Source organism: Cantharellus anzutake, assembly GCF_015039405.1.
Source record: "Cantharellus anzutake strain C23 chromosome Unknown EI90scaffold_19, whole genome shotgun sequence".
NCBI lineage: Eukaryota > Fungi > Basidiomycota > Agaricomycetes > Cantharellales > Hydnaceae > Cantharellus > Cantharellus anzutake.
The window spans coordinates 868,216-892,920 of NW_024066969.1; the positions used below are offsets into that span (position 1 = coordinate 868,216).

General features: G+C 49.4%; 11 protein-coding genes across 11 annotated transcripts; 8 read left to right on the forward strand and 3 right to left on the reverse strand.

Moving 5' to 3' along the window:
- Window positions 1-268: 268 nt before the first annotated feature.
- EI90DRAFT_2917775 (uncharacterized protein) lies at window positions 269-906 on the forward strand (the record flags this gene model as incomplete). Its single annotated transcript, XM_039054623.1, has 3 exons — window positions 269-313; window positions 369-490; window positions 573-906. 3 exons carry the CDS (start codon window positions 269-271, stop codon window positions 904-906), a joined length of 501 nt encoding a protein of 166 aa, XP_038917099.1.
- Window positions 907-2,094: 1,188 nt separating this feature from the next.
- Window positions 2,095-2,661, forward strand: EI90DRAFT_2886563 (ribonuclease III domain-containing protein; the record flags this gene model as incomplete). Its single annotated transcript, XM_039053966.1, has 3 exons — window positions 2,095-2,313; window positions 2,367-2,490; window positions 2,540-2,661. Coding segments are annotated over 3 exons (465 nt in total), but the record flags the coding sequence as incomplete, so codon positions are not given.
- A 1,729-nt stretch (window positions 2,662-4,390) lies between these two features.
- EI90DRAFT_3054507 (uncharacterized protein) lies at window positions 4,391-5,020 on the forward strand. The gene has a single exon (XM_039060091.1). The coding sequence runs from the start codon at window positions 4,626-4,628 to the stop codon at window positions 4,866-4,868; it is 243 nt and encodes an 80-aa protein (XP_038917101.1). The 5' UTR covers window positions 4,391-4,625; the 3' UTR covers window positions 4,869-5,020.
- A 22-nt stretch (window positions 5,021-5,042) lies between these two features.
- On the forward strand, window positions 5,043-7,545 carry EI90DRAFT_709906 (uncharacterized protein). The gene is made up of 6 exons (XM_039067978.1): window positions 5,043-6,538; window positions 6,587-6,664; window positions 6,719-6,787; window positions 6,842-7,023; window positions 7,070-7,413; window positions 7,465-7,545. The coding sequence occupies exons 1-5, from the start codon at window positions 5,159-5,161 to the stop codon at window positions 7,197-7,199; spliced, it is 1,839 nt and encodes a 612-aa protein (XP_038917102.1). The 5' UTR covers window positions 5,043-5,158; the 3' UTR covers window positions 7,200-7,413; window positions 7,465-7,545.
- A 1,205-nt stretch (window positions 7,546-8,750) lies between these two features.
- On the forward strand, window positions 8,751-10,022 carry EI90DRAFT_2917651 (aspartic peptidase domain-containing protein; the record flags this gene model as incomplete). The annotated part of the gene is made up of 6 exons (XM_039054620.1): window positions 8,751-8,849; window positions 8,908-9,061; window positions 9,113-9,251; window positions 9,310-9,593; window positions 9,651-9,658; window positions 9,714-10,022. The coding sequence occupies 6 exons, from the start codon at window positions 8,751-8,753 to the stop codon at window positions 10,020-10,022; spliced, it is 993 nt and encodes a 330-aa protein (XP_038917103.1).
- A 331-nt stretch (window positions 10,023-10,353) lies between these two features.
- Window positions 10,354-11,069, forward strand: EI90DRAFT_3015822 (uncharacterized protein; the record flags this gene model as incomplete). The annotated part of the gene is made up of 5 exons (XM_039056925.1): window positions 10,354-10,390; window positions 10,453-10,558; window positions 10,629-10,725; window positions 10,818-10,960; window positions 11,006-11,069. The coding sequence occupies 5 exons, from the start codon at window positions 10,354-10,356 to the stop codon at window positions 11,067-11,069; spliced, it is 447 nt and encodes a 148-aa protein (XP_038917104.1).
- Window positions 11,070-11,142: 73 nt separating this feature from the next.
- EI90DRAFT_3145407 (kinase-like domain-containing protein) lies at window positions 11,143-13,838 on the reverse strand (the record flags this gene model as incomplete). Its single annotated transcript, XM_039065287.1, has 9 exons — window positions 11,143-11,379; window positions 11,430-11,571; window positions 11,623-11,720; window positions 11,770-11,856; window positions 11,930-12,096; window positions 12,152-12,451; window positions 12,517-12,628; window positions 12,723-13,127; window positions 13,398-13,838. 9 exons carry the CDS (start codon window positions 13,836-13,838, stop codon window positions 11,143-11,145), a joined length of 1,989 nt encoding a protein of 662 aa, XP_038917105.1.
- Window positions 13,839-14,579: 741 nt separating this feature from the next.
- EI90DRAFT_3122557 (NAD-aldehyde dehydrogenase) lies at window positions 14,580-17,155 on the reverse strand (the record flags this gene model as incomplete). Its single annotated transcript, XM_039063521.1, has 16 exons — window positions 14,580-14,685; window positions 14,747-14,760; window positions 14,851-14,936; window positions 15,001-15,222; window positions 15,310-15,612; window positions 15,689-15,752; window positions 15,819-15,975; window positions 16,035-16,063; window positions 16,123-16,204; window positions 16,254-16,283; window positions 16,342-16,415; window positions 16,474-16,510; window positions 16,571-16,796; window positions 16,875-16,921; window positions 16,975-17,015; window positions 17,075-17,155. The coding sequence occupies 16 exons, from the start codon at window positions 17,153-17,155 to the stop codon at window positions 14,580-14,582; spliced, it is 1,599 nt and encodes a 532-aa protein (XP_038917106.1).
- Window positions 17,156-17,599: 444 nt separating this feature from the next.
- Window positions 17,600-20,414, reverse strand: EI90DRAFT_3145409 (uncharacterized protein; the record flags this gene model as incomplete). Its single annotated transcript, XM_039065288.1, has 15 exons — window positions 17,600-17,757; window positions 17,819-17,903; window positions 17,962-18,072; window positions 18,141-18,325; window positions 18,361-18,445; window positions 18,501-18,680; window positions 18,739-18,918; window positions 18,976-19,014; window positions 19,083-19,543; window positions 19,607-19,727; window positions 19,782-19,880; window positions 19,935-20,012; window positions 20,100-20,160; window positions 20,216-20,309; window positions 20,366-20,414. 15 exons carry the CDS (start codon window positions 20,412-20,414, stop codon window positions 17,600-17,602), a joined length of 1,986 nt encoding a protein of 661 aa, XP_038917107.1.
- A 1,543-nt stretch (window positions 20,415-21,957) lies between these two features.
- EI90DRAFT_3122559 (uncharacterized protein) lies at window positions 21,958-23,528 on the forward strand (the record flags this gene model as incomplete). The annotated part of the gene is made up of 5 exons (XM_039063522.1): window positions 21,958-22,257; window positions 22,309-22,577; window positions 22,633-22,905; window positions 22,960-23,341; window positions 23,397-23,528. 5 exons carry the CDS (start codon window positions 21,958-21,960, stop codon window positions 23,526-23,528), a joined length of 1,356 nt encoding a protein of 451 aa, XP_038917108.1.
- Window positions 23,529-23,881: 353 nt separating this feature from the next.
- On the forward strand, window positions 23,882-24,699 carry EI90DRAFT_3145411 (histone-fold-containing protein; the record flags this gene model as incomplete). Its single annotated transcript, XM_039065289.1, has 5 exons — window positions 23,882-23,969; window positions 24,138-24,203; window positions 24,287-24,381; window positions 24,435-24,503; window positions 24,556-24,699. The coding sequence occupies 5 exons, from the start codon at window positions 23,882-23,884 to the stop codon at window positions 24,697-24,699; spliced, it is 462 nt and encodes a 153-aa protein (XP_038917109.1).
- Window positions 24,700-24,705: the final 6 nt, after the last annotated feature.

A 24,705-nucleotide genomic window follows, 5' to 3' on the forward strand; every position in this document is an offset into this window, starting at 1 on the left:
ATTGCAGGACAAGGAGCTGTGTTGGAAGGAGTGTGCGTGACCAGATATACAGTCTTGGAAGTAGGAAGGAGCGCTTAAGGTCCTGTTTTCTCCGGGGAGCGTTTACGAGGAGTTGGTATTTTGCGCAACAAGTAGTAGAGAAATCGCTCGCCGTCGAAGGGCGGCTCTGCACCTTCTCAACAACTATCAACAAGACATTAGTCATCATCATCGCCACCTCCGTTGTCTTCGTGAATAAAAACTGAATTGTTTGTTCTCTTCCGAAGCGATGGACATCAGCAGAGATATTGGGACGTATATGCTTCAGGGATGGGTGAGAATCTCGCATTGTTGTAGTATCGACTTTGTTTAACTGTATCACTCTCTAGATTTTGACAAATGATGCCTGTCCCAAATGTATTTACCCCCTCATGCGGTCCCCAGCTGCGCGCTCCCCACCGGAAACGTTCTGCGTTAATTGTGATGGAGGACCCACCGGGAGCTCAAGTAGGTGTTATAGGAGTCTTCCCCGTGTTGCGTCTGTCATTCAAAGACGGGTTGTGGTCAGCCAAGGGAGAAAAAACCTACACTAGCCAACCAATAATTGCTCAAGCATCAGAAGAGGCTTCTGCGCATGCTGAATCGGCATCAAGCAGTAGTCATCGGTCGCGTGCGTCTACCCCTCCCACAGAAGTATCTGAACCTCCACACAATGCCGGGGATGATTTCGATCCACTGCCACCACCTTCAGAAGAAGTTCTTCAGCGTAGGGCCCAATCGGATTATGCTTCCGCAGAAATTGGAAAACTCCTTTTGAGAGGATATGCAATGCTTGCGGACGAATGCCCTAATCTGACGTGCTATGGTGTGCCACTTGTGCGGCCGCCCAAAACCCCAGACGGTGGACCAAGTGCCAATAAGGTATGAAGCGAAATGAACTCCTTGACTTTCTTCATGTTCGTCAACATCTCTAACAGGAATGCGTTGTCTGTCGCTCCGTTTATGTATATGGCTCTGACGGGAGGAGCCTAGTCGCTGCCACAGTACCCATTCCGCAAAACCTGGTCGCGAACTCCAATGCCTCCATCCAACCCCTTTCGAGGGCGTTAGCTGAGGGAATAACCCAGTCAAAGGAGGTCACTTCAGCAGTATGTAGCCCTACATCTAATGAGGGTTTAAATGAACTCATGGCCATCGAGGATGCCCCAAGCACACAAGCGGCTCTCAATGACGCTTCTCTGCAAGCCTCAGACCCACTGCAGCAGACACTGCTCGCGTTGGAGCACTCGTTGACCGTTTTAGCCTCGCGGATGCGTGAACTTGCGTCACCCCCTGCTCTAACAAATCTCAACACAGCCGCAATGACGGATGTCGCTAAGACAATGGATTCTGTTTTAAGCGCTTTGAATAAGGCAAAGCAATTGAAGTAGGCACTCTGGGTTTGCCTTTATACTGCTTCGAAATCAATTGAATTGCATAACCAAAACATGCATGAAGTTCGCCGTTGACGCGCGGCTCCAAAGCGCAACCAGTAACCCCCCCGCAGAGAGAGAGGAGTGGCATAGACACCACACCCCCACACACTCAGACACGACTTCAAACCAGATATCACAACCCGTCATCCCGACCACACCGACTGGCCGCACCGCCACGTACAAGTAACAAAATAGAGTACAACAACAACAACGCGCGCTTCCAAAGCGCCCGCTTTGTTAATTAAGCCAGTGGCTAGAGCAAGTGTTTGGGAAGACAAAGCAAAGAATGCTATGACAAGCCATCTTAGCCTAGTTGGGGAAGAGTTACCGTGACAAGCAAAGCGCAGCCTCAACGACCACAAAGCTGCACTGAATTACTCTCTATTCATGCTCTCCCTCCCTAGCTTCAGGGGCTGACTGCGGCTAGAGCTTGAGGCTCTTTCGGGACAATGATAAGAGGCTGGTCTGCTGTCCGGATTCTCCCCAGTGAGCTTAGGTCCCCCCCTGGAATCCCCATTCGTTTCGCCACCCATTCTCCCTCGAAAATGCTCACAAAGTAAGCAGAGTCTACTGCTCTACCTTGAGGCGTGCATTTCGCTAAGTGTCTTCGCCTCGAAGTCAGAGGATCGCGCTGCTTGAGAGCATCCCGTCCTTACCAATTTTAAGAGATTCTACGATCTCCAACCGCGTATTCACAGACAAATCATTTTTGGGGAAGCCTCATTCAAGCTTCGAGGATGATGCAGATGTCTTCCCGGACAACGAGACGTTTGAGCATCTGGGAGACGCTATCTTGGGCTATTGTGTCACAAAACTCATCAGAAGCGTTTATCCCAAACTGAACCCTGGCGGTGCAACCGTGCGTAAATATTCCCCTTCAAACACCGCATATCCTGAACTATGGTGTATCAGATTGTGCGTTCTCGCATCGTGGAGAACAGAAATTTAGCCGCAATAGCCAAAGCATACCACATGGACGAACGGCTCACAGTGAGCACCGCACAACCTTCTATTAAGAACCACGATCGAGCATTGGGTATGATGGTTACACCTTCCCCCTCGTTGGAACTAAAATGCCCTTCCAGCTAGAGCCATCGAGGCCTTCGTAGGTGGATTGCATGAGGAGCAAGGTCTAGCCGCCGTGGAAACCTGGATTCGGGCATTGTTTTTGCCATTCGTGCGAACCGAATACGAAATCCTTCGTGAGGAGCTGCAGGTTCAGGGCAACGCTCCCCCATCATATGACGGCGGGAAACACCAACAATGCGATGCACGTAGCGAGACTTCCTCGAGTAGCTCCACCGTCATGCCTCCTGAAACCCTTCAAGCACGAAATGAAGCGACTGTTGCATTGGCTGAGTTGAATGAGAAACTAATCCAAATGAAAATCGCCGATAGAATCAGATGGTCTGAAGATAATTTGGCACCTGGGCAGAACCCTACCTTTCCAATTTGGAAGCTTGTTGTGCGATACAACGATGATGTAGTTGGCGAGGCGCGGGCGACCAGGAAAAAGGAGGCGAAGAACTTGGCGGCCTTTGCGGCTCTCAGGAACCTCCGAGTGAAGGGGGTTCTGCGGTAAAGCACCAGAGTATGTAAAAGAGGGTCTCTGTATTTGTCTGCGGTGTCTCAGTGTACTTCCTCCATTGCAATGACTACATTTTTCCATCAATGACACTGGGATCAATTGGCGATGGTTTGCCAAACCGCCCAGCGTGATGCGTTCCAGCAGTCTGGAGCAGTGGTCGTGTGTTCGAGGCCACGCTCGCGTTCTAGTGGAATCCCAATGACTGGTTGATAAATTTGACCGATAGACTGCAGGTGCCTGGTGTTTAGATGTTCCAGCTGGGTATTTCACTATGCAGTAACCCCTATCGATTGGCAATGGTACTGCTGTGTAACGCATTCTAGCCCATTCCGCAGGGAGTGTCCGACAAAGAGCAGCAATGCATCTCGAACTGTATCACTACATTACCGCCGCCCTGATTGAACACTAACCGATTTGGGACATGCCTGATTTTGGCTCAGCTTGGAGATCTGGGACATCAACAGAGGACGTACATTCATGGCTCGTCATATGGAACATGGTGGCACGGGCTAGGAGCGAAGCATTCGGTTCAGGAGGCGGTGACATGCCCTATTCTGGGAATTCCGCGGTGACCACTGCTGCCGGGTCGATGAATGGATTCACCACGGTGAATCTCGCTGTTGTACTGGATCTCGGTACCGATCGGCTGAACCCACCCAGTGATTGGCTTGCAACAGCCCCCTAATCCGATAACGGCCACCCACACGCATAAAAAGGACTCGTCTTCTTTGAGCCTTCCCCAAAGATTCTCTGCTCTTCCGTGCTGGTCAATTTTAAGATGATCCTCGAGTATGCGAAATAGCTCACAATGCGGATTCCAGAACTGACGGTGCACCTAACGACAGTGATGTAACAGAACTGATAAAGGACCTTCCGCGGTTGCCTGCGTTGTGGGATCCAGAACACGCCGGACGGGTCTTTAGAGACTCATCATCCGTTATCCGGTCGCGTTCCCCACTCGAAGACGATAGGGCTGAGTGTGAAAGGGACAACAAATCCCTCGCAATTATTGGGAGTGCGACACTGCACTACTGTACAGTGACTGAAATAGTGAGAAGCTACCCAAACCTCCTTCCGCGAGGCATAGAGGTTCGCTTAATGGTCTTTCATCTACGCTGATACTGACATGAATTTAAGACGATTCATTCTCAAGTCACTGGCGACAAAAACCTTCTCCAAATAGCCAAAGGATACAAACTTGGGGATAGGCTGTGTGTCAACGCGGCTCATCCCCACATTAAGGAGCATGAAAACGCATTGGGTTCGTAAGAAAACAGCCGAAGCACTGGCCGTGGTTTTGAGATTAAAATATTCCGTCTGTAGTTAATGCGCTGAAGGCGTACGTAGGAGGCCTCCACCAGCAAGGAGGAGAAGCAGCCCTCGAATGGGTGAGGAAACTTCTAGGCCCCTTCATAAGGGTTGCACATTCCCGCATTTCCCATGAAAGAGACCAAGAACTTCCCCAGTATTCTCCATCAAGTCAAGACTTTCCCCGTCCGGGCACTTCGACTGAGGGTTTTCCGTCTTCCCCTGGGGAATTGAGCGGCGCGTCAACCGGACGTGAGGGTATAGTACCAAACGGCATGTTGAGCCAGTTGAACGAGGCGCTGGCAAGGCGCGGGATAGCTCTCGGCATGCTGAGATGGGAGGACCAGATGCAGACCATCGTTCACAGCCAGAGCCCATCTTCCGTTATCTGGTCAGTGACTGGCCATTACGGCGGAGCGCAGATAGCGGAAGGCCAAGGAACGACAAAGAAAGATGCTAGGAATAAAGCTGCCGGCATGGCTTTGAGGACACTTAAACAGAGGGGGATATTAAACTAGTCACTCTGTTGAATCTCGACTGGTCGCCTCGTGGATTGAGTTTGTAGTCCATATTTTATTTTGTAGACGCCAGTTATGTATTGTAGTTTTCTATGATCCCAAAGAGTGTTTTTCATGGTTGGAACACAAACAGGTGCGAAGAGCAATCAGTGCAGTTGTTTATGAATATTTGGTCCGAGGACGCGGCAGGCGCGTGTTGGTGCTCGGGGTGCCATGCAAGCCACATGCAACACTGCCGTGGATCAAGTCCTTAGTGTCTAGAGCACTGCCAAATCTGCCAACTGGAGGATATGCCACCGTCACCGACCCCACCATTTGGGCTCTTTAAATCCAAATCTAAAGAATTTCCTGAAATCCGCTCTAGATCGGTAAACTTCCAACCGGAGGAGCAGATGGCTGCATACGGTGCCACACATCCTCAAGAAGAGGATTATTGGTTGCAACATCAGGAGGGACCTTCCCCTGTCCAATTACAATATGATCCTATGCATGAGTTTCCCCAGGAGCGCCAGTTGCAGCCCAATCCAGGCCCAGCAATAGTATATCAGCCGAGTGAACGTACTGGATCCCAGCCTGGGTCCCCCACTACTTCTACTGCTTCTCGGCGTTCCAAGCTTTCCAAAAGATCTCCTCGGAATGGAGCGTCCGTCGTCCACGCGGGAGCTCAAGTGGAAAGTTCAGCTGGTCGAACCCCCCCTCACCTGCGAAGCCCACATAGCGATTCGGGGACTCTTCCAGGTAGTCCGGTGGGATTGGGCCATCCCTCAGGTGTTCATCAAGTATATATGAACCCAGCTCCACCGACAACCATATCCATCATCGACGCGCCATCCATGACTCCCACTCCTTCCCCTCCGCCCCCTCCACCGAAACGCAAAAGCAGCCTAAAGAGGCTTTTTATGCCTACCTGGTCCCGCACTTCCCTCCCTGAGACTCGGAATGTAGGGGGTGAAACAGATACCCCTGCTGTTGGGGCACAACGACCATCTGTAGAGCCCGTTCCGGTCTCCATGCCCATCCAACCGAAGCGGAAAGGGAGCCTTGCGGGGCGCCTTTTTCGAAATCGATCCAGATCCTTAGTCACGGAACCCCCGGATCCACAAGAGGAAGTCGTAACAATCCCTTCGAGGCAAGAATCGTACGTGGCCCCCAATCCGCCCGAGAGAAAGCGTAGCTTCGGTCAGGGCCTCTTCCGAAGTCGATCCCGCACCGCTGCGGTGGAAACTGAGGATGCACCGTCTGTGTATTCGAGGGGCGAATCTCCGACGACCCAATCTGTTGGGTCGAAGAAGCGTTTTGGCATATTTAGGAAGACATCTCGCGATATGCCTGCCACTCCTGAGGCTGAGACTTTCCATCCATCAGGAAGCGCTGTGTTTTTGGGTAATGTTCCGACTCGGAGTTCACTTGATGACGGAGCCCCAGACTCCGCGAGCGCCAGCACTCCAAAACGAAGCAGGAATCCTTTCAATATATTTCGAAAGAAGTCGACTGATTCAAGTCGCGGAAGTGTAGAAGAATATGCGCCTGAGAGGGCAGAATCTTTCCCTCCACAGGAGGGAGTCACACCTACCTCGGGCACTTTCCAAGATATGGATGCCCCAGCTCCCATAGTGCCGAGGCCTAAGCCGAAAAGGTCTTGGACGGACAGACTCTTGGGTAGGAATAAAGTGGGTCACATCTACCTACTCCTGGTAGAGACTTATTTGGTTCGATAGGCTCCCAGAATCTTCTCTGTTGTGCACGAGGAACCAGAAGAAATGCTACCAGAGGACCAACCTCCACTGTCACCACAGGTCGAGGTGAGGATGGCACTCATAGAATTCATTGTTTTTCTGACTGTGTCACAGCGACAACTCCTTACCCTTGATCCAGCTCATCAAGCTGACGTGACGCAATATCCGTCAGCTTTATCTGCTGTAAGCTGTAGTGACATTCTAATGGCGCAGTCACACTAAATACGTCACATTCAGGGAGAAGAGCCCCCCCCAGTCGTCGACTTAGTGGCACCACGCGGCACCACTTCTCCACGGCATCGCTCGGTATATGCTCAACTTTATTGCCAGGGTCGAGCCATCTTACATATTTGCACTAGCCACAGCCTACCTATCCTGATGGGTATCACCAATCATTCCCAGAGCGAGCCTACCCACCCGTGAGTACTCATCCCTTCTGTTGAGTTACCGCTGATAAATTCGCAGAAATCTCCCCAGCGTCTATCCTCCAGACCAGCGTCACGCGACGCGCGGAGCCCCCGGGAATTACTCATGTCATGGAGGCGCCAAGGTCCACAACTGGACCGGTTTACCATGTATATCCATACGCAAGTAATACTCCACAGGACCCCGTCAGTGCTACACCAGGGCATCCTGTCAATGCCGGGAACTGGCGAGTTTCAGTGAGAGGAGGAGACGAGGATGATCGAGAACTATCCCAGACCTATCCATACACTGCTGGTCAGGAGGTCGGCGGGCAATCTCAACACAACCCTTCAACGATGACAAAGGTCCGGAGTGGAGCTCAGGTTGTATTACAGCCAGGCCAGGTGTGTGGCATTTTTATTTCATGGTATATTTGCATAGTGAAGATCAAGTAGGAATATGAACTCCCCGCGGACGGAAATGCTGTATTAGTGGTTCAAGAAGGCATGGACCTCGAGGGAAGCCTTTGTCGTACTCGTTTACGTGCCTCCCTAACTTCAGTTCCAGGTTAAGGATCCTGTCACTGGCGAGTTTGTTCCATACAATGAGGAATACATCGCAAGACAAGTCGATAGTAGGCGCGCTGCGTATGAGGAAACTTATTTCATCCCTCCGGGTAAAATTGTCGAATTCCAGGACGAAGAGGGCAACATCCTGTATCGGTAAGTGATGATGTTCAGTTCAGACGTGTCTTGATTGTGTCTCCATGGCTCTAGATCAGGGGGAGCTGACCGTCGCAGTGGCATTCACGATCTGGGCAATGGTATCCAGGGTGCCTATGATCCTGATGGTGCTTATGTTCTACATGTATGAGATTGGGCTGTGCCACATTTCCTCTTACGCCATTATTTTGGCGGGTTCTCGTCGTCATTGTCGGCTAATGCGAGATTTTCCTTTCTAGCTTGATGGCGACACGATAATGATGGGTGATCAGCGCAATCGTACAGCTGCAAAGTTCGTCATCATAATGATCTCATGGCAAAGCGATTGCGTACGACCATGATTGGATTTGTAGGCCTGCCAGATCGCCAACACGTGCCAACCTCGATGGCAGCTTATATGGGGATGATGCAGGCGGATCTGAGTTTTCGCCTCGTGCCACAGAGTATCGCGCATCTGCCGCACCACCATCTCCCCCGGAATCGTTCCGTCATCCGGCTTCTCCCACTGCTGGATCATATCGTCCAGAAAAATCCCCGCCCCCGGAATCCATCCGATCTGGAAATTCCTCTCCACATTACGCGCCAACATATGACACCCAACAAACCCCCAATACAATTCGGTCTCCGTCTCAATCCTTGAGAGTCCCTGGATCCCCACGCTCCGATCGGTCGTTACATTCACAAGCCGTTGAGCTTATCGAGGGTCTTCACATGCTCCTTGAGAAGAATGAGCACTGGAAGCCCCATGGTCCGATGGATGTTAGGCTTTTTTCTGTTCCCGTGTCTCAAACTGGTCTCATGTATATTTCAGTATGCTCGCTCCGTACGGAAGTGGAATATCGGTCATTCTCGCCATTGCCCTATGTCCTGCCATGACGGTTCCCTGTTCCATCGTATGCCGCAGGAAGGACTTTCTCTTGATCGAAGCGTAGCAGGTGCCCCTCCTGGTGGCGTTCAAGGGTCCCAGCTTACGGCAGACGATGTGCAGAATGGTAGGCGAATTATACTCTTGTTGACGTATGCTCCTAATATTTGTCTGTGTTTGCCAAGATTTGGAATACGTTGTGCCCGTAGTGGTCGGGACCCCTGGCCAAATAGTGCGTCTGGATTTTGACACAGTAAAAACGTCCCGATCAGAGTGGCGAGAAGTACACTGATCTTCATTGCCTTCGTCAGGGCAGTTCCGATCTTTGGGTGTGGAGTACGCACTTGCACGCGTCAACGAGTAATCTCAAGAGTCATCGTGTTTACGACCCCCGCAAGAGCTCGACTGCACGATCAATGCCTGGAATGACTTGGAAAATCTCCTACGGTGATGGGAGTAACGCAAGTTAGTCGATTCGTTCACTTTGCGTGCCGTTCGTACTGACAGTAATTGCAGGTGGCATTGTCTATTCGGATGTACTCACATTTAATAAACTGACGGTTCCTAACCAAGCCATCGAGGCTGCAGATCGTTTGAGCCCCACCTTTTTGTCTGAGAATGGTTCCGACGGCTTACTTGGTCTTGCATTTCCCATGTAAGCCGTCTGATTTTATCCGCCTTAATATCACAATCACAAGCTTGAAACCCTCAAGACTCAATACAATCAAGCCACATCCACAGAAGACCCCAGTACAACACCTGATCGAACAGAAAATTATCAGTCAACCGATTTTCTGTGCCAAATTGGTGAAAGGTGGTTCAGGGAGCTACTATACTTTCGGTTACATTCCACAAAACGTTGTGGACAGGAACCGCCGCATCACCTATGTAGATGTCGACTCAAGCCATGGGTTCTGGGAGTTTCCCTGTCCACAGTTGAGAGTTGGGCAGCACACAGTGAACCAGCGCCCGGGAAATACCGCTATTGCCGACACTGGTGAGTTCTCGTCGTTCATCATTCCACACCGTTGAAGATTTACGGTGTTACGTATAGGGACTACGGTAGGTGTACGATCGCCCTCAGTATGGACTAACCACGAAGACTTCATGTCCCCAGCTTATTTTGCTTGAGGACTCGGTACTTGACGACATCTATGGTCAAATTCGTGGCGCTCGAACGGACCGATCGGGCTGGGTTCTTCCTTCAAATGCCCATTGTCCAGACGTGTCCTTCTCTATTGGCGGAAATTTCTTTTCTATCTCCGGAGAAGATTTGAAGTTCGCGGACTCCGGAAATGGCATGAGTTTTGGGGCCATCCAAAGCCGTGGCTCCAATCGACAGGATATACTAGGAGACGTGAGTGTGATCGTCAAGTACCTCGTATGGATCTTACCTAAAGTTCACGTAAACCCCAGGTATTCCTAAAACGCGTGCTCGCCGTCGTAAGTTGTTTGTCACTGCTCCCAGACGTTGTTAACTCAGGAACCTCTTGATCAGTTTGACCAGACACCAGGGCGACCACGACTCGGGCTAGGCCAAAGGTCGTTCAATGAGAGGCCCACACAGCCTCCCTCACGGCGGGGTCGTTGAGTAATGATTTTTGGGATTTTTCTAGAATAAACAAATAGCAGCGCTGCCATCTACAAAAGCGTGTATGAATGCCACCTCAGATCCATCTAGGCCTTAGGTCGATTAAGATTTAGTAATGACTATACGTATCTACAGTGATCCTTGAGTGAACCTGATCAATCAATCAATGGTTGTCAAGACCAAATTCCATCTAGAAGCGACAAGTAAACAGGAGGGTGAAAAGAATGTGTCCTCTGGCGCTTAGCGAATGAAACCCGGCACCAAGAGATAATTATCAAGCAGCGAAAAAAGCACTTCAGGTGTCCAGACTGGTCAACAGACGACACCAGGATGGTTAAGGAATCCGCAGGGGTGAGGTACTGGAAATTGAGGTGAGACGGGTTCTGTACACATGTGAGCCTCTCCGGAACTGCGGGGCCAGATCGAGAGCGTTGTTACCAGCGGTGAAAGGTTGAGCGAGAAAAAGCACAACAACGCAGTGCCCAAAACGCGAAATGAAGAGTTAAGCGTCCATTATCGGAGGAATACGCGAATAGAGGTAAGAAAAAGAAACGTGCACCAAAAATAAGAAAAAGGAGAAACTTGAGTGTTCGAAACGAGTTGCTGATTTGATTGATATGTCGCGAAAAGAGAAAGCGAATAGATGCACGAACATTTGGTATGCCAAACGTCTTGAGATTGATGGAGAGTGCGCGGGTTGTGAGTAATGATGCAGAGATAATAGAAGAACAAGGGAATGAAATCAGCGGAGGTGAGACAGTGACGGGACAGGGGTAGGTAATAGTACATCGAGAGTTTGCTGCGTCGTTGTGTTGCAGTGGAAGTCAGAGGCGAGGACCTGAGCGGTATGCAGATGACGAGGACTATTGCGAAGATAGCTAGAGTTTTCAGAGTTAAAAGGAGTGTAGGTAGGGAGTGATGGTAATGCTGTGTTCATTTTGGCGGAAGTGACGAATCAAAATTCGCCGTCGTAATGAAGGGTAACGCTACTGAATGCATGGAACAAATCATCCCTGTGTTGCTTCCCAGTGGTTGGAACAAGAACCCCATCCTCAGTCACCCCTAGCTTACGCGAGCTTTTGGATTTTGGATTACCACTAGAAGTCTGGCCAGAAAACGAGATCCTCTCATTCTCCTTCTCGACTGGATCCTTAGGGTCAGCAACATAAGGGTCTTTCTTCTTGGGAATGATCTAATAAAGAAGACTGAGACAGGAGACACGATCTTCAAGACGAGACGCACAGGAGGTTGCATGTGACGCAGAAGCCCCCAGTTTAGAGGAGTGAACCACTTGTGCTGCTTAACTTCACTGGCGCCGCTTTTGCTCCCTAATCTCCGCCATTCATCCTTGTGAAGTAATCGGAGAATGATATCGCGACATTGTCTACGGCAGATGCATGAGTCCTCTGCATAACACTATAGGCTGTGAACTCACGGAGAGCCAGTTGTTGAGTCGGGAAAGCGGACCTCATTTGCCAAAACATTGGTAAACGTCGCACTCCGATCACGTCCCTTGAAGGGTGTTGTTGCGTACTAAGAAAAGATTTAGCTTCAACATGTATCAAACCCACGAACGACCCACAATCATCTCATAGATGAGGATCCCCAATGTCCACCAGTCAACAGAGGACGTATGCCCAAGGTTCTTGATGACTTCAGGAGCAATGTACTCTGCGGAGGTAATTCAGGTCTCAGGAAAAAGGGTACGGAAGAAGGGAAGATAACAAGCCTTCTGTCCCCACAAACGAGTTCGTGCGCAAATGGGCAGTACATGACTTGGTGTCAACCAGCGGTACGCCGGGCGTAACACCAGTCACAATACTCGCAGGATTCCCCCCTGGTTCACCCGAAGCTTTAGCCAAGTCGAAATCCGAAAGCATGATGTGGCCAGACTCGTGCAAAAGAATGTCTTCATAGCAAACATCAGTGTCCATCCTCATCGTCCGAAAAAGTGAATGACCTACTTTCTGGTTTAAGGTCGCGATAAATAAAACCAAGTAAATGCAGATACTCGAGGGCCGCAACGACCTCCGCGGCGTAGAATCGGGCATCCTCCTCTGCCAGGCATTTCGATGGTAACATCTGCAACTGCCGGAAAAACTCTCCACCTGAGCAATACTCCATGCAGAAGTACAAGTAATTGTCGGACTGAAAAGAATGATAAAGTGTAATGATGAATGGATGGTTTGCCGTTGCTAGAATCTCTTGCTCAGCCAAAGCACGTTTGATCTTCTTGCGTGCAATCATTTCCTTTTTCGAGAGCACTAAAGAGAACAAAGACCGCTCCGTTTAGGTCACACAGTGCAAAGTATAGCATGAAAGCTCACACCTTTCATTGCATAGAGCTTCTCCGTGGCCTTATGCTTGACGAGATACACCTTGCCGACATCCCCGCGCCCGATGAGCCGAATCTTAGCAAAACTACTTGGTCCAACTTCAACCTGAATACGAAGTGAAAAAAAGGGTCGAAGAGAAGAAAAATCCATTTAGTTTTTCTTGCTTTGCCGAACGTTGAAACATGTGCAGCGAACCCACCGCTTTGACTTTGATGGAATTGCTGGAGTACGTCCTTCGGAACCGCGCGCGCGCCTCATCGACACCAGGGGACATGCCGACGGATCCTGATGCGACACTATTCGCTCTCGACCCACGTGCCGATCGCAAACCATATTTCGAAGCATACCGCGATGACGAAGAGGAAGTCGTATCCAATGAATCACCATTCTTCTTCTTAGGTGAGTCAACAGGTGCATTAGGGAGTGGAGGAGGAATCAAAAGCTCCGCAGGAGCGAGCAACCCATTTATGGTAACAGGGGGAGTGCTTTGTCTGCTACCAGGGACGTTAAATAAGTTTTTCGCGTTAGGGGCAGAAGCAACGCGTCGAATAAACCGTGTGGCAGCGTTTGGTCGTTTGACGCCTTCCGGCTTAGCAGGAGTGTTCTGATTTGAGCGCATTGACGTACGGCCCTTGCGCTTCATAGTATCAGCTGTTGCCGGTGGACTAGTTGACCGAGGACTCTCGAATGTAGGCGTTTGGGGGAAAAATTGGGTTTGTGATGCATCGGGTGTAGTGGTCAAGTTGAAACGTCGTTTCGAAGGCGAACGGCCTAGGAAACGCTGCGAAAGCGATTTGGAAGATGTTTTAAGAGACAGCTTTGGTGTTTGTAACGAAGCAGAACGAGATTGCGCACGCGATGGCGGACTGGAAACTGGAGGTGTTCTGGGACTTGTTGGCGTATCAAGTCGGGCACTTCTGCGGGGAGGGGAAGTCGAATCGCTTGAATGTGACGGAGACGAATTGTCATAATATGGCTCTTCTCCCGATGGTCTCGACAATTCTGAAGGGTACGTAGATGCTGAAGGAGAGTGATATGGTGCCGTATTCAGAGATGGGCGAGGGATAGGTGGATGAATGCCATTGGCATAAGCACCTGGAGTACGGTCGCCCTCTTGATCATCAAAATCTGTCCCATTGATGTGTACGCTAGGCGTCGGGGTATTCTCGATGCCTGGGCCATATTTCCGCTTGGTATCCTTGCGGAAACGAAATACAGACTTCCAAGAAGGTCCAGGGGATATTGATGAAGGGGTTGTCGCAGATACAACGCCTTGACGATGGTACAGAGGGGATCGAGGGGAGAGAACAGGCATACCTAGGTGGTGAAGGGAGCGAACACGAGCTGTCCGCTACAGCTTGCGGCTAAGCAAACTGGTTTTGGGAAGGGAAAGGTGGTTGGAAGTCGGGCCCGGTGATAAGCCATCGGATTTAATCCCAATGTCCGCCCAGGCGTACCTTCAATAAAGTTTAATTATAAAGACACCCACATCTTTCAATCTCATTTCTCCAGCATATTTCCTCATTCGGTTTGGTTACGAGTTGTAAATAATCTCGTTTCTTTTCCATCCGTGCCGATCTAGTCGACCTTTGCCGCATGCATACCGAGGATTAACCAATATACATGGGTAAGACGCTGAGTGCTGCATTGAAGCTCTAAACACTCTCCAAGTTTGTTGACTTCTTCAACTTAGACCCAGGGTAATCAACATGCGCCGGTCCCAATTCCCGCTGGTTGCGGGCCGTGAGCCAGCAAAAGCGATCAAGCGATTTGATAGTCACACACAACTACAATGGGCATCTTCTGATTCTTCCCTGCTGTCAAGCAGACATAAATCGTATGGCATTCAATAGAATCCTATTTGGAGCAAATTCTTTGATACAAGTACCTATCCCGGATATATTCTCACAAGGGCGGACACCCTTTTCTCAATCCAACGCTTTTCTTTACAAATTTTGAGAAAATTACCCAAAAAAGGATAAATCGGGTTCACTCGACTTCTATTTCATCCATCGGTAAGCAAGCACCCCCAGTTTGAAAATATGGACATACCCCATCACTGAGACGATCCCCCCGAATAATCCCAAAGAACGGTCTTGATCTGTGTGTAGTTGTCAATTGCATACGATCCGAGTTCACGGCCTATGCCGGATTGCTTGTACCTGCGACAAAAATAGAAGATCATTAAAATGTTGCTGATGCGGGGCAGAGGAATCGCCACACCCTCCAAATGGTGACTGGGACGACAGTACAATATGAAATTGCACGTCAGCAACGTAGACCTCTTTCCCACAAGGGTGGGTAAAGGGTGAGAGTTTTGATCGCACCTGGTTGTAAAGAAGTCCGTATTGATTCACCCAAACGGTCCCCGCTTCCAAGCTCGCCTGAACACGCTGACATTGATTCGCGTCACCTATTAGAACATGAGGAAAGTTTGGGGTTCCACCAATGAAAGAGAGAAGCGGGTTTTCACTTACTCGAGTGAAATCCTGCACCCAAGCCGTATGTCGTATTGTTCGCGAGTTCGATCACCTCCTCTTCCGTGTTGAACTTGGAAACCACCAATACTGGTCCAAAGATCTTAACCCCGACAAACGATGACCGCAAATCATCAGAATATCGATGATGGATAAAGAGGATAATAATCAAGCGAACCTCTTCTTTGACAACTTTCATGTCCGGAGTGACATCACCAATGACTGCGCAGGTCATGTAAGCGATCGAGAACAACCGACGGGACGTATACTATCTCCCCAAAGGAGAAAGCATCCGAAGATATGATTTACTTGTTGGAAGATAGTACCATCCTTTGCCTTCCCACTTGGTACCACCATAGAGAATCGAAGCTCCAGCTTCCTTCGCGCCCTCCACATAATTAACGACCTTGTCACGTTGAGCCTTGCTAACAAGTGGACCTCCGAGGGCTCCTTCCTTGAAGTTATCCCCGTAACCAGCCGTCCATTCCTCGGCGGAGGCTTTAAGTTCCTTCAAGAAGGCATCGTACACGGAAGCTTGGACGTAAAGTCGAGACCCAGCACTGCAATCCTGGCCCTGGTTCAGGAAAATACCTCCAGTGACATGGGTCGCCGCTGCAGTGAGGTTTCAATACATCAGAAACCTGAATTCAAATCTGACATGGCAACAGTGCAAATTGTCATTGCTCACCATCTTTCAGATTAGCGGATTCAAAAATGATGTGCGGGCTCTTGCCTCCCAATTCAAGTGTGACCTGGTTTGAGGGTACAAATTTGCAGTTTCAGCGTCCAGACTATCTATTTGATGCGAGAGCTAGCACCTTTTTCAGGTTGCTAAGCGCAGCAGCCTGCATGATCTTTCTCCCAGTGAGAGTGGAGCCGGTAAAGGCAACCTTATCGACATTGAGATGCGAAGCCAAAGCAGCGCCCCCAATCGGCCCGTAAGAGGGCACGCAGTTGAACACCCCTGGCGGGAATCTTCGAGACAGGAACATGTATGTAAACTTCGATTCGAGAGAAATCCTTAATTTGCTTACCCTGCTTCCGCGACTAGTTCACTGAATTTCTGCGTGAACGCTTCAATGAGGCACAAGCGAAGGATGGTAAGTCCAATGAGTTACGTACCAAAGCAGGCAACGGCGTGAGCTCTGATGGCTTAAGAATGACGGTGCAACCAGCAGCGAGGGCGGGCCCGATCTTCCAAGCCCTGAGCGCACTTTGAGTTTCACAGCCGCCGGAGGAACGATCGGACTCACAGCATCATGATGTTGTAGTTCCATGGAATACTTAGGAGTGATGAGCCATGATGTTGTCAACCTTAGAAACCTGTATATGGAAGCGTACATTTGGGCACAAACCCCAAACGGCTCGACGCGGGTGGAGGCTGACTTGAGGCCTTTATCATCCACCTCAATAGTCTATTGGGGATTCGTCAGGGCGATGGTCCAGAACCCCTGGATAGGACCTGATATGAACCTGCCCAAAAATCTTGTCGGCCCAGCCAGCGTAATATCTGATGGATCATATTGAGCAATACAACCATCAGCGAGAACATATATAAGCTGTCTCATACCGAATACACGCAATTGAATCAGGCAGATCCACCTCCCTGGCTACCTGTGCGCTCTTGCCATTGTCCAATGCTTCGAGGCCAGCAAACGCTTCAGCATCACGTTCCAGAAGATCGGCTAACCTATTCAACAGCTTTCCACGTTGCACAGGTGGGAAGTTGCGACCCCATACGGTTTTGAACGCATTTCGAGAAGAGGCGACGGCGATATCAATGTCCTGTTCTGTAGCTATAACCGAACCGCCACGCACGTTTGGTCAGGGCGGCATCGTGAACATGTGGAACAGGGGTAGAGATAGGGACCGACCTGAAGAGACGGTCGCTAGAAGCTCCTCGGTGACAGGATTGATCGAACTATTTCATTGCAGTTTTTTCTAATTAGGCCTCTAAACGACGGCAACACTAACTCAATAGTAGCACCCTCAACGGAAGGAACGAATTTATTGTCCTGAAAGCAGGTATCAAAACTGATGTTCCGATGAGCATCTCCTGTCCGCTGCAACTCACAATAAATAGACCTGTTGGAACATCTAACTTGCGCCCATTTGGGAAAGCGAGGTTGACAACGGCCGGGATCTGCTTGGCCATGAGGGAAACTCGGTGCCGAAAGTTGTTGCACAAGGGAGCCCGACAGAGCAGCCCCACTTCTCGACCACGTGCAGAGGATGTACGATAACAATATCATCCTTGATCAGGCCAATAGCAGGAGTGCAAGCAAGGATATTATATACACAACGAATCCGGATAAGGACGGCAACGACTTGTTTGTCATAGAGGCTGGAGTCCTGCCTAGGGAACGACTACATTAGCTTATTGCATGTCCACGATGCTGCTTCCTGCTCCTTGAAGGGTTTCGGCACCCCAAACCTCCATTCTTCGAAGCACCAGCAGGTCAGTTCAAAAAGCAGACACGCTGCATCCTTAAAGTCAGGGAACAAGATCAAGGAGTTTGTATTATCTCCTCAACTTCCATTACATTATACTGTGGCGCCAACTGCAGCAATTGCTCTCCCGACACTAGTGCCATCGATGCTATCGACGTTCCTGAATTCCATATGCTTTCAGAACTTCGTCCCCAACAGACGATGGGCTCTTGAACAACGGATCAGTTCCTCCAGCCGTCTTGGGAAACGCGATCACATCCCTTATTGAAGAAGTGTTACACAGAATGGTCATGAGACGATCGAACCCTGCCATAACAGATGCCGATTAGCACGACTGCAGGAGTGTGGGTAAGATTGTATGAATAACCTAGGGCGATGCCGCCATGAGGTGGCGCTCCGCAGCGGAGAGCATGTACTAACGGCTCGAAGGGTTCTCTCTCTTCCCTGGAGAGCTGTGAAGGAATTTTTTCAGTGAACCCCCGTTGAGTCGTGTGCAGGACATTGACATACTTGAAGGACTTGCTTGAATACATACTCTTGAAGTTCAGCATCATGGATACGGACAGATCCACCCCCTATCTCATTTCCGTTAAGAACAAGGTCATAATGCTGGCCGCGAACCTATCGGAATCAGCGCAGAAGAAAATCATCAGCGGTGTTAGAAAACAAATGAACCGAAAACCTCGTACGTTAGCCGGGTTGATAGTCCCATCTAACAATCCTTCCGCGTCTTCCCACATTGGGGCAGTGAACGGATGATGGGAACTACTCCAGCGACCGTGGCCCAGGAAAGCATCTTTATCCGCATCAGCACGGGTAAACAAAGGAAACTCTGTAATCCAAAGAAAATTGGGTTCGTGCGGCGGCGAATAGCCTTTAAGGTCACCCGCAGTGTAAGGGCACGAAGACGGATTCCGTACGGCTGAGACGCACCAAGTTTTGCAGCTTCATCTGCCAAGCGAAGCCTTGTCCTCCCGAGAAGAGTCGATCCACCCTGTGGTGATAGTTGGATAAGGACGTATTGTTCAAGACAGGAAAGAGATAATCACCTCAAGCCGCTTTTCCCTCAGCGCCAAGAACAAAATGTCACCAGGTTGGAGTGATGCCAGGGTATCGGGACGATCAAACCCGTGGTTCACATCACCAACCCCGGTCACCGCGTGGCACAGCAAATTGGAGCCCTTCCACCAGTTATGCTGATTCTCCGAGGCGATCATGATGCGCTCCGCCTAGTTCGCATGTCGAAGCGTCAGAATGAGCTCTCGAACAGGGACCTTTGAACCACACCTGGCAGTCATTGAGGCCTAACGCCACTTCCGAGGCTTCTGATGCAGCTTTGGAGAAGGCAACTTCCGTCATTGCAGAAGACTGTTGGCTGCCTCTGATGATAATACATTCCAATACTTTGTCCGAGGCATCGAGAAGCCCGGCAACCGGCTCGGGGAGCAGTGGCGCAGCATTCTGGATCTATTGGGACCGGGTCACAGGATATAGACGGCTTCATCGGGGCGGAATTAGCCTCACCAAGCAACCAAATCGCGTATCAGGTTTATCAGACCCATACTATCCCAAAAGAACGATTGGCATCATGAGTGTAGGGACAGCTGAGTGACATGCGAGGGGGATCATACCTTAGCCATAGCTTCCTCATACGTCAGCACGTGGAAATTTCGATCTAGCTCCATGCCCTTAACTTCACGCCAAACTTGTCTTATGATGCCTTCGACAGTATCTTTGACTTCTCGCCCTCCAATTCTCCATCCGTCTTGATGTTGACCGTTATGATCGCCCCATGAAACCCAGGCCATCTCCATATCAACTTGGGTAAATTCGGGCTGCCTGTCTTTCCTGCCATCTTCATCTCTAAAACATCGAGCAAATTGATAGTACCGGTCAACACCACCCGAAATAATCAGGAGTTGTTTAGGTTGTTGAGGCGACTGTGACAGGGCATAGAAGTGGGGACCAATGGTTGCGGATGACGCGCCATTTGTGGGGGAAGCCGATGCAGGTAATCGGGCGGGCACAAGGAATTCTCGCGCCCCTTCGGGCGACGAACGCAACAGCATCGGGGTTTCGATTTCAGTAAACCCTGATATGAGATGTAAGGCTGAGAAGTCACTCTCAGCACGCCAAGGATATCATTGCCATTTACCGCTATCTGCCAGATGTGACCGTATAATGTTCGCGACCTGACTTCGAGTTCGGAGATTCTGGGAAAGATAATCTCGTCTCAAATCCAAGTAGCGATATCGAGATCGCAAATTCTCATTTGCCTTCGATATAAAAGTCAGCGAGCGCGCAGTTGAAAGCATGTTCATTTTCCCTACAAGATTCTGGAGATCTGACGGGTAAAATGGGAGTTCTCGTTCTGCCGCATTTAGAACAGTGACATCATCCAAGATCACTTCTACCCCTCCTGTTTCTTTCTAATTCAACTATCAGCTATGCGTGAGAGACAAATACATGACTGGCAAGCTCACGTCTCGCTGAGCTTGTTGTGGCCGTGTTTTCACTCTGCCCTGAATTAGCAATGTAGACTCCAAAGGCACGTTAGATAGCTCTTCAATAATGTTCCGAGAAATCGGTGAAAAGGACGGAGCCGAAGAGCCATCCTTGGAAGCATCATGACGAGGCAGCCGCGCAACTAACTGTGTGGTTCCGAAGCTGTCTTTCAAGGAAAAGAAAGCCATACTCTTCGATATCTTCCTTTCTATCAATTACGAAAACTAATTAAACTAGCCAAAAAGATGAATGCGCGTACCTAATAGAGGTGAGCCATCCTGTTAGAATGACCTGCTCTCCGTCATGCTCAGGTCCCAGTCCCCCGCATGTATGCGTCCGAGGAGGATATGGTCCTAAAATCAAGCAGAAAATTCAAATATAACACGCATTAGCTACGTTTGCGACTCACTTCTGTGGGCCAGTGCTCGGCCAGCGCTGCTCGAAAATAAGCGCTTCATCGAGCGTGAGAATAAAGTGTGACTGACAAGCGTCACAAATGAATCAAGCTCCCAAATGGTGGAATGAAACATATAATTGAGAGAGTAGAAAAATCACGGAAATAAGTAATTATATCGTTGTGATGAACAATATTAGAGTCTGGCGTTATACTAGGATGTAGAAGTTATATTATGTATGTAGCGCTCAATTCCAGTTACATAATATGTGAATTCAATGCATTGTAGTTACCTACCGTGCGCTAGGAAGCTATTGCGCGAGTTTAAGCCATCTCCAAGAAAGGGCCGGAATGACGGACATTGACAATGTAAGTGTCTGTGCGCTACAACTGTCCTATAGTGAGAAGGCCACACTACCCAAGAAGTTATACGCTCAGCCCCGTAGTACGTGAACTGAGGAAAGACGTAGAATGAATATACATATTATTAGAGACAAGGTCGACGTCCCACCATTATGGCGCACGGACTCACCAGCCGCAGTGGATTGTCCATTATTCCCCATTTATCCTTCTTGTTGATAGGCGGCGTTGTAGGCTTAAAAGCCACTCGTCGCGACTGTTTTTCTCTCTCTCCTCAGTTGCACTATCGTGAACTGAGGTGAGGTCTCTTTTCTTGGTCTTATTAGACCTTTACTTAACGTCTTTCATTGTCTAGCGCTAGTCTATTACGCTAGTTCTCTCACACATCTGGAGTGCGCACCAGCGTGGTAGCGAGTTTACCAAGAAAGCTCCGTGGATCGGATCACAACGTACGTCGAATCCCAAGAAAATTAACAAGCAACGGCGCGCGGCTGGGCTTTGCTGGTATTGTGCGATTCCTCACATTTTGTTGGAATACAAGTCATATTGGTGCCGCTTCGGCAACATGTCAGTGGTGAATTATTGGGGTTATAAGACGCTTACCAGAGTTCAGCTTCTTGCGCCAGAAAACCTGCTTGACATTGATGAGAGCGGCAATTTTCTAATATTCGCCTCGAATGTCTGCAAGGCGATTGAGTGATCTCTTTTCATATCGGAAGGATAATCTCATATCACTCCATATATTGATCAGTCTAAGCCGCAAGGGGTACCAGGTGTAGCATAAACCATGCAACCTCGTGACGGCGGTGCCTCATTTTTCCGCTCGCTCTACTCGCTCCCATGCATCCATACACCATAATACATGATTAGTTAGATGGCGCACCGTAGTGTAGAGGGAGAGAGTGTGGTAGGGACAGTGGCGGACTAGGCGCCAAATCGAGACCCCAACTGGATATATATCCAACAACATATTCTCTACTGGCACTAGAACACAGCGGTTTCCAGGCTGTAAACCTCAGTTATGATGTGCGTCAAATCGAAACACTAGTCATGAGTGCAGGACATCATATCACTGCGTAGAGCGATTTCTCAGTCCGGAATTTCCGGCTCTACTGCTTGCCGGCGTGGCTGTGCCGGCATCCTCTTCTCACACTCGGCTTACGAAGAGCTGAACATCCGTTTCCTCGCCACTCCCATCTACGTAGGCACACCTCTATAACTATCGCCCATCAGCCAAAAAAAAACAAATGTCGCCCCATCCAGTCACCGAATTCATTTCCCCGAGCGCATGGGCGTTGGTCGAGGATAAATTCTCCCCGTTTGCACTAGAGACGCTAGGGGAACTCTGCAACTTTGTGAAAAATGACGTTATTCCTGCTTCAAAAGCATATCATGCGAGCATATCCACTGATCCAGCTAAGCGATGGAGGACAGTCAGCCCTGTTATGGTTGACCTGAAAGTCAGAGCTAAGCAGCTTGGGCTTTGGAACCTATTTCTGAGCAAGGCCCATTACCCTGACGTCGGCGTCCCTCTTACTAATCTCGAGGTCATTATTTCCGTACCACCCTCCATCGATGTTTGCTGACAAGGGTTTTAGTACGCCGTCATGGCCGAAGTCATGGGAAGGACAGGCCATATCGCTCCAGAAGCAACAAATTGCTCTGCCCCCGACACAGGGAACATGGAGGTCCTCGCCCGATACGGGAGTAAAGAACAAAAGAGGGTTTGGCTCAATCCATTGTTGAACGGAGAGATTCGGTCCGCGTTCGCCATGACCGAGAAAGGCGTAGCTTCCTCTGACGCGACGAACATCGGGACCTCTATTCGTCAAGAGGGAAACGAAATCGTCATTAACGGGCACAAGTGGTGAGTAGAAACAGTCGGATTGAATGAAGCATTGACATATTTGTTTGTTCCCTAGGTGGATTTCGGGGGCAACAGACGTCCGATGCAAAGTTCACCTGGTCGTTGGCAAGTCTGACCCCCATAACAAAAATCGATATGTGCAACAGAGTATCGTCGTCGTTCCCGCAAACACTCCGGGTGTCAGAATTATTAGACCAATGCAAGTGCTTGGGTACGATGATGCACCGGAGGGGCATGCCGAAATAATATACGACAATGTGCGTGTTCCTATCGGCAACCTTGTCGGTGGTTGGGGGCGCGGATTTGAAATACTCCAGGGTCGTTTGGGGTGAGTACTGACGCATTATATTTCATACTGATTGAAATGTCATTGTCATTCTAGACCAGGACGGATTCACCACTGCATGCGTTCCATTGGTCTTGCTGAATCTGGTCTGGCACTCATGCTAGAGCGTGTAACGGACCCGAGGAGGACCACCTTCGGGAAGTTCCTTTACGAACACGGCACCGTCGTGGCGGATATTGCTCGATCTCGTGTCGAGATCGATGCTGCCCGTCTACTTGTCCTGAGTGCGGCTCATCAGATTGACAAGGTTAGGGCAAAAGGCGCTATGAAGGACATCGGAATGGCAAAAATTCTTGTTCCTACTGTGGCCTTGGGTGTTCTGGATCGAGCTATTCAGAGCTTCGGCGCCGAAGGGTTGAGCCAGGACCAGCCATTAGCGCACTGGTACGCTGGACTCAGGACGTTAAGGTTCGCCGACGTAAGTGCCTCCTTCGGTTTTAAGGACTTGAATCAATTAAGCGGATTTTGCAAAGGGACCCGATGAAGTACATATTCAACAACTGGGAAGAAATGAACTCAAGCGTGCCGATGGTCTCAAGAAGCGGAGACTAGAGATTAAGGCTCAGGAGGACAACATTGCTGCGAAGTATAAAGCCAAATTGTAAATCTTTGAGAATGATTTTTGTATTCCGCCTCGATCTCCGGTGTATTGCCATTTCCATGCTGCAACTATCCAAAATATCCATTTCCCACAGCATCGATTGTCCGAGAGCGGATCTGACAGGTAGAGTATTGGCAGTATATCGCCATGTTAATTGATATTGAGCTTGGCGTAGCTGCTACGATTTGCTTCCGCGTTTGCATTTAAAGCCTCGAATCTGGGATCGAGTTACACCCCTCGCACGCGACGTTCACTGTCCGATCTTGCGCAGACGCTATAAAAGAGCTATATAACATTGGGTCTATTCAATTACCTGATTTTCTTCGGACGCGAATTTGAGCAGCTTTCGACTACACCATGGCAGACGAAGGTCGTGGCGGTGGTGGGAGCTCCAATGATGAGGATCTTTCTTTACCTCGAGCGACCGTACAAAAACTCATTTCCGGTAAGCACAACTCTTTCCACCGTATTCGATATATCCACAAGGCAAACACCATTAGTTGACTCGATTAGCACAAACTGCATGATCGGGTTTGGTGTTTTGCCGGATTCTTTTGGGTCAGCTTACGCCTAATCGCAAACAACACTGACCGAAAATTTATGTGAAAGGAAGAAATACTGCCGAAGGACATTGTTTGCGCGAAAGAAACTCGAGATTTGATTAGTGAATGTGGTGTTGGTATGTCTATTTGAGCTTATGTGAGGTCGGCATGAGAATTCACGTTAGTATTGCTTTTTCCACCCCTCCATTCCTTTATTCAGAATTCATCCATCTTATCTCTGCCGAGGCAAATGAGATTTGTGAGAAGGAGTCAAAAAAGACCATCGCTCCTGAACATGTTCTCTCAGCTCTCAGGGTATGGATGCATCATTTATCCTTTGGAGGAACAGTCCAATCATTTCTTTCAAGGAATTGGGATTTGAGAAATATATAGAAGAAACCGAGGAAGTGTTGAAGGATCATAAGCAACAAGTGAAGGCAGGTTGGTTTAACCTAAACAAGGGTACCCATTCTTACAACATCACGATAGGAGCGAGAGAAGAAAGGTTCCAAGTGGGAACAAACCGGTCTTACTGAAGAGGAGTTGCTAGAGCAGCAGGAGCAGCTCTTTGCTGCAGCACGAGCACGGTTTGAGGCCGCCGGCGGAGCAGCAGGGCCAAGTGGGTCTAGCTAATTGGCA

Bases quoted from the DNA above. Each gene is read 5' to 3' on its own strand.
- EI90DRAFT_3054507 (XM_039060091.1), top strand. From the start codon at position 4,626: ATGTTGAGCCAGTTGAACGAGGCGCTGGCAAGGCGCGGGATAGCTCTC.
- EI90DRAFT_709906 (XM_039067978.1), top strand. From the start codon at position 5,159: ATGCCACCGTCACCGACCCCACCATTTGGGCTCTTTAAATCCAAATCT. The intron at 6,788-6,841 runs GTAAGCTGTAGT...CGTCACATTCAG, and splicing joins ATCCGTCAGCTTTATCTGCT to GGAGAAGAGCCCCCCCCAGT. The intron at 7,024-7,069 runs GTGAGTACTCAT...ATAAATTCGCAG, and splicing joins CAGAGCGAGCCTACCCACCC to AAATCTCCCCAGCGTCTATC.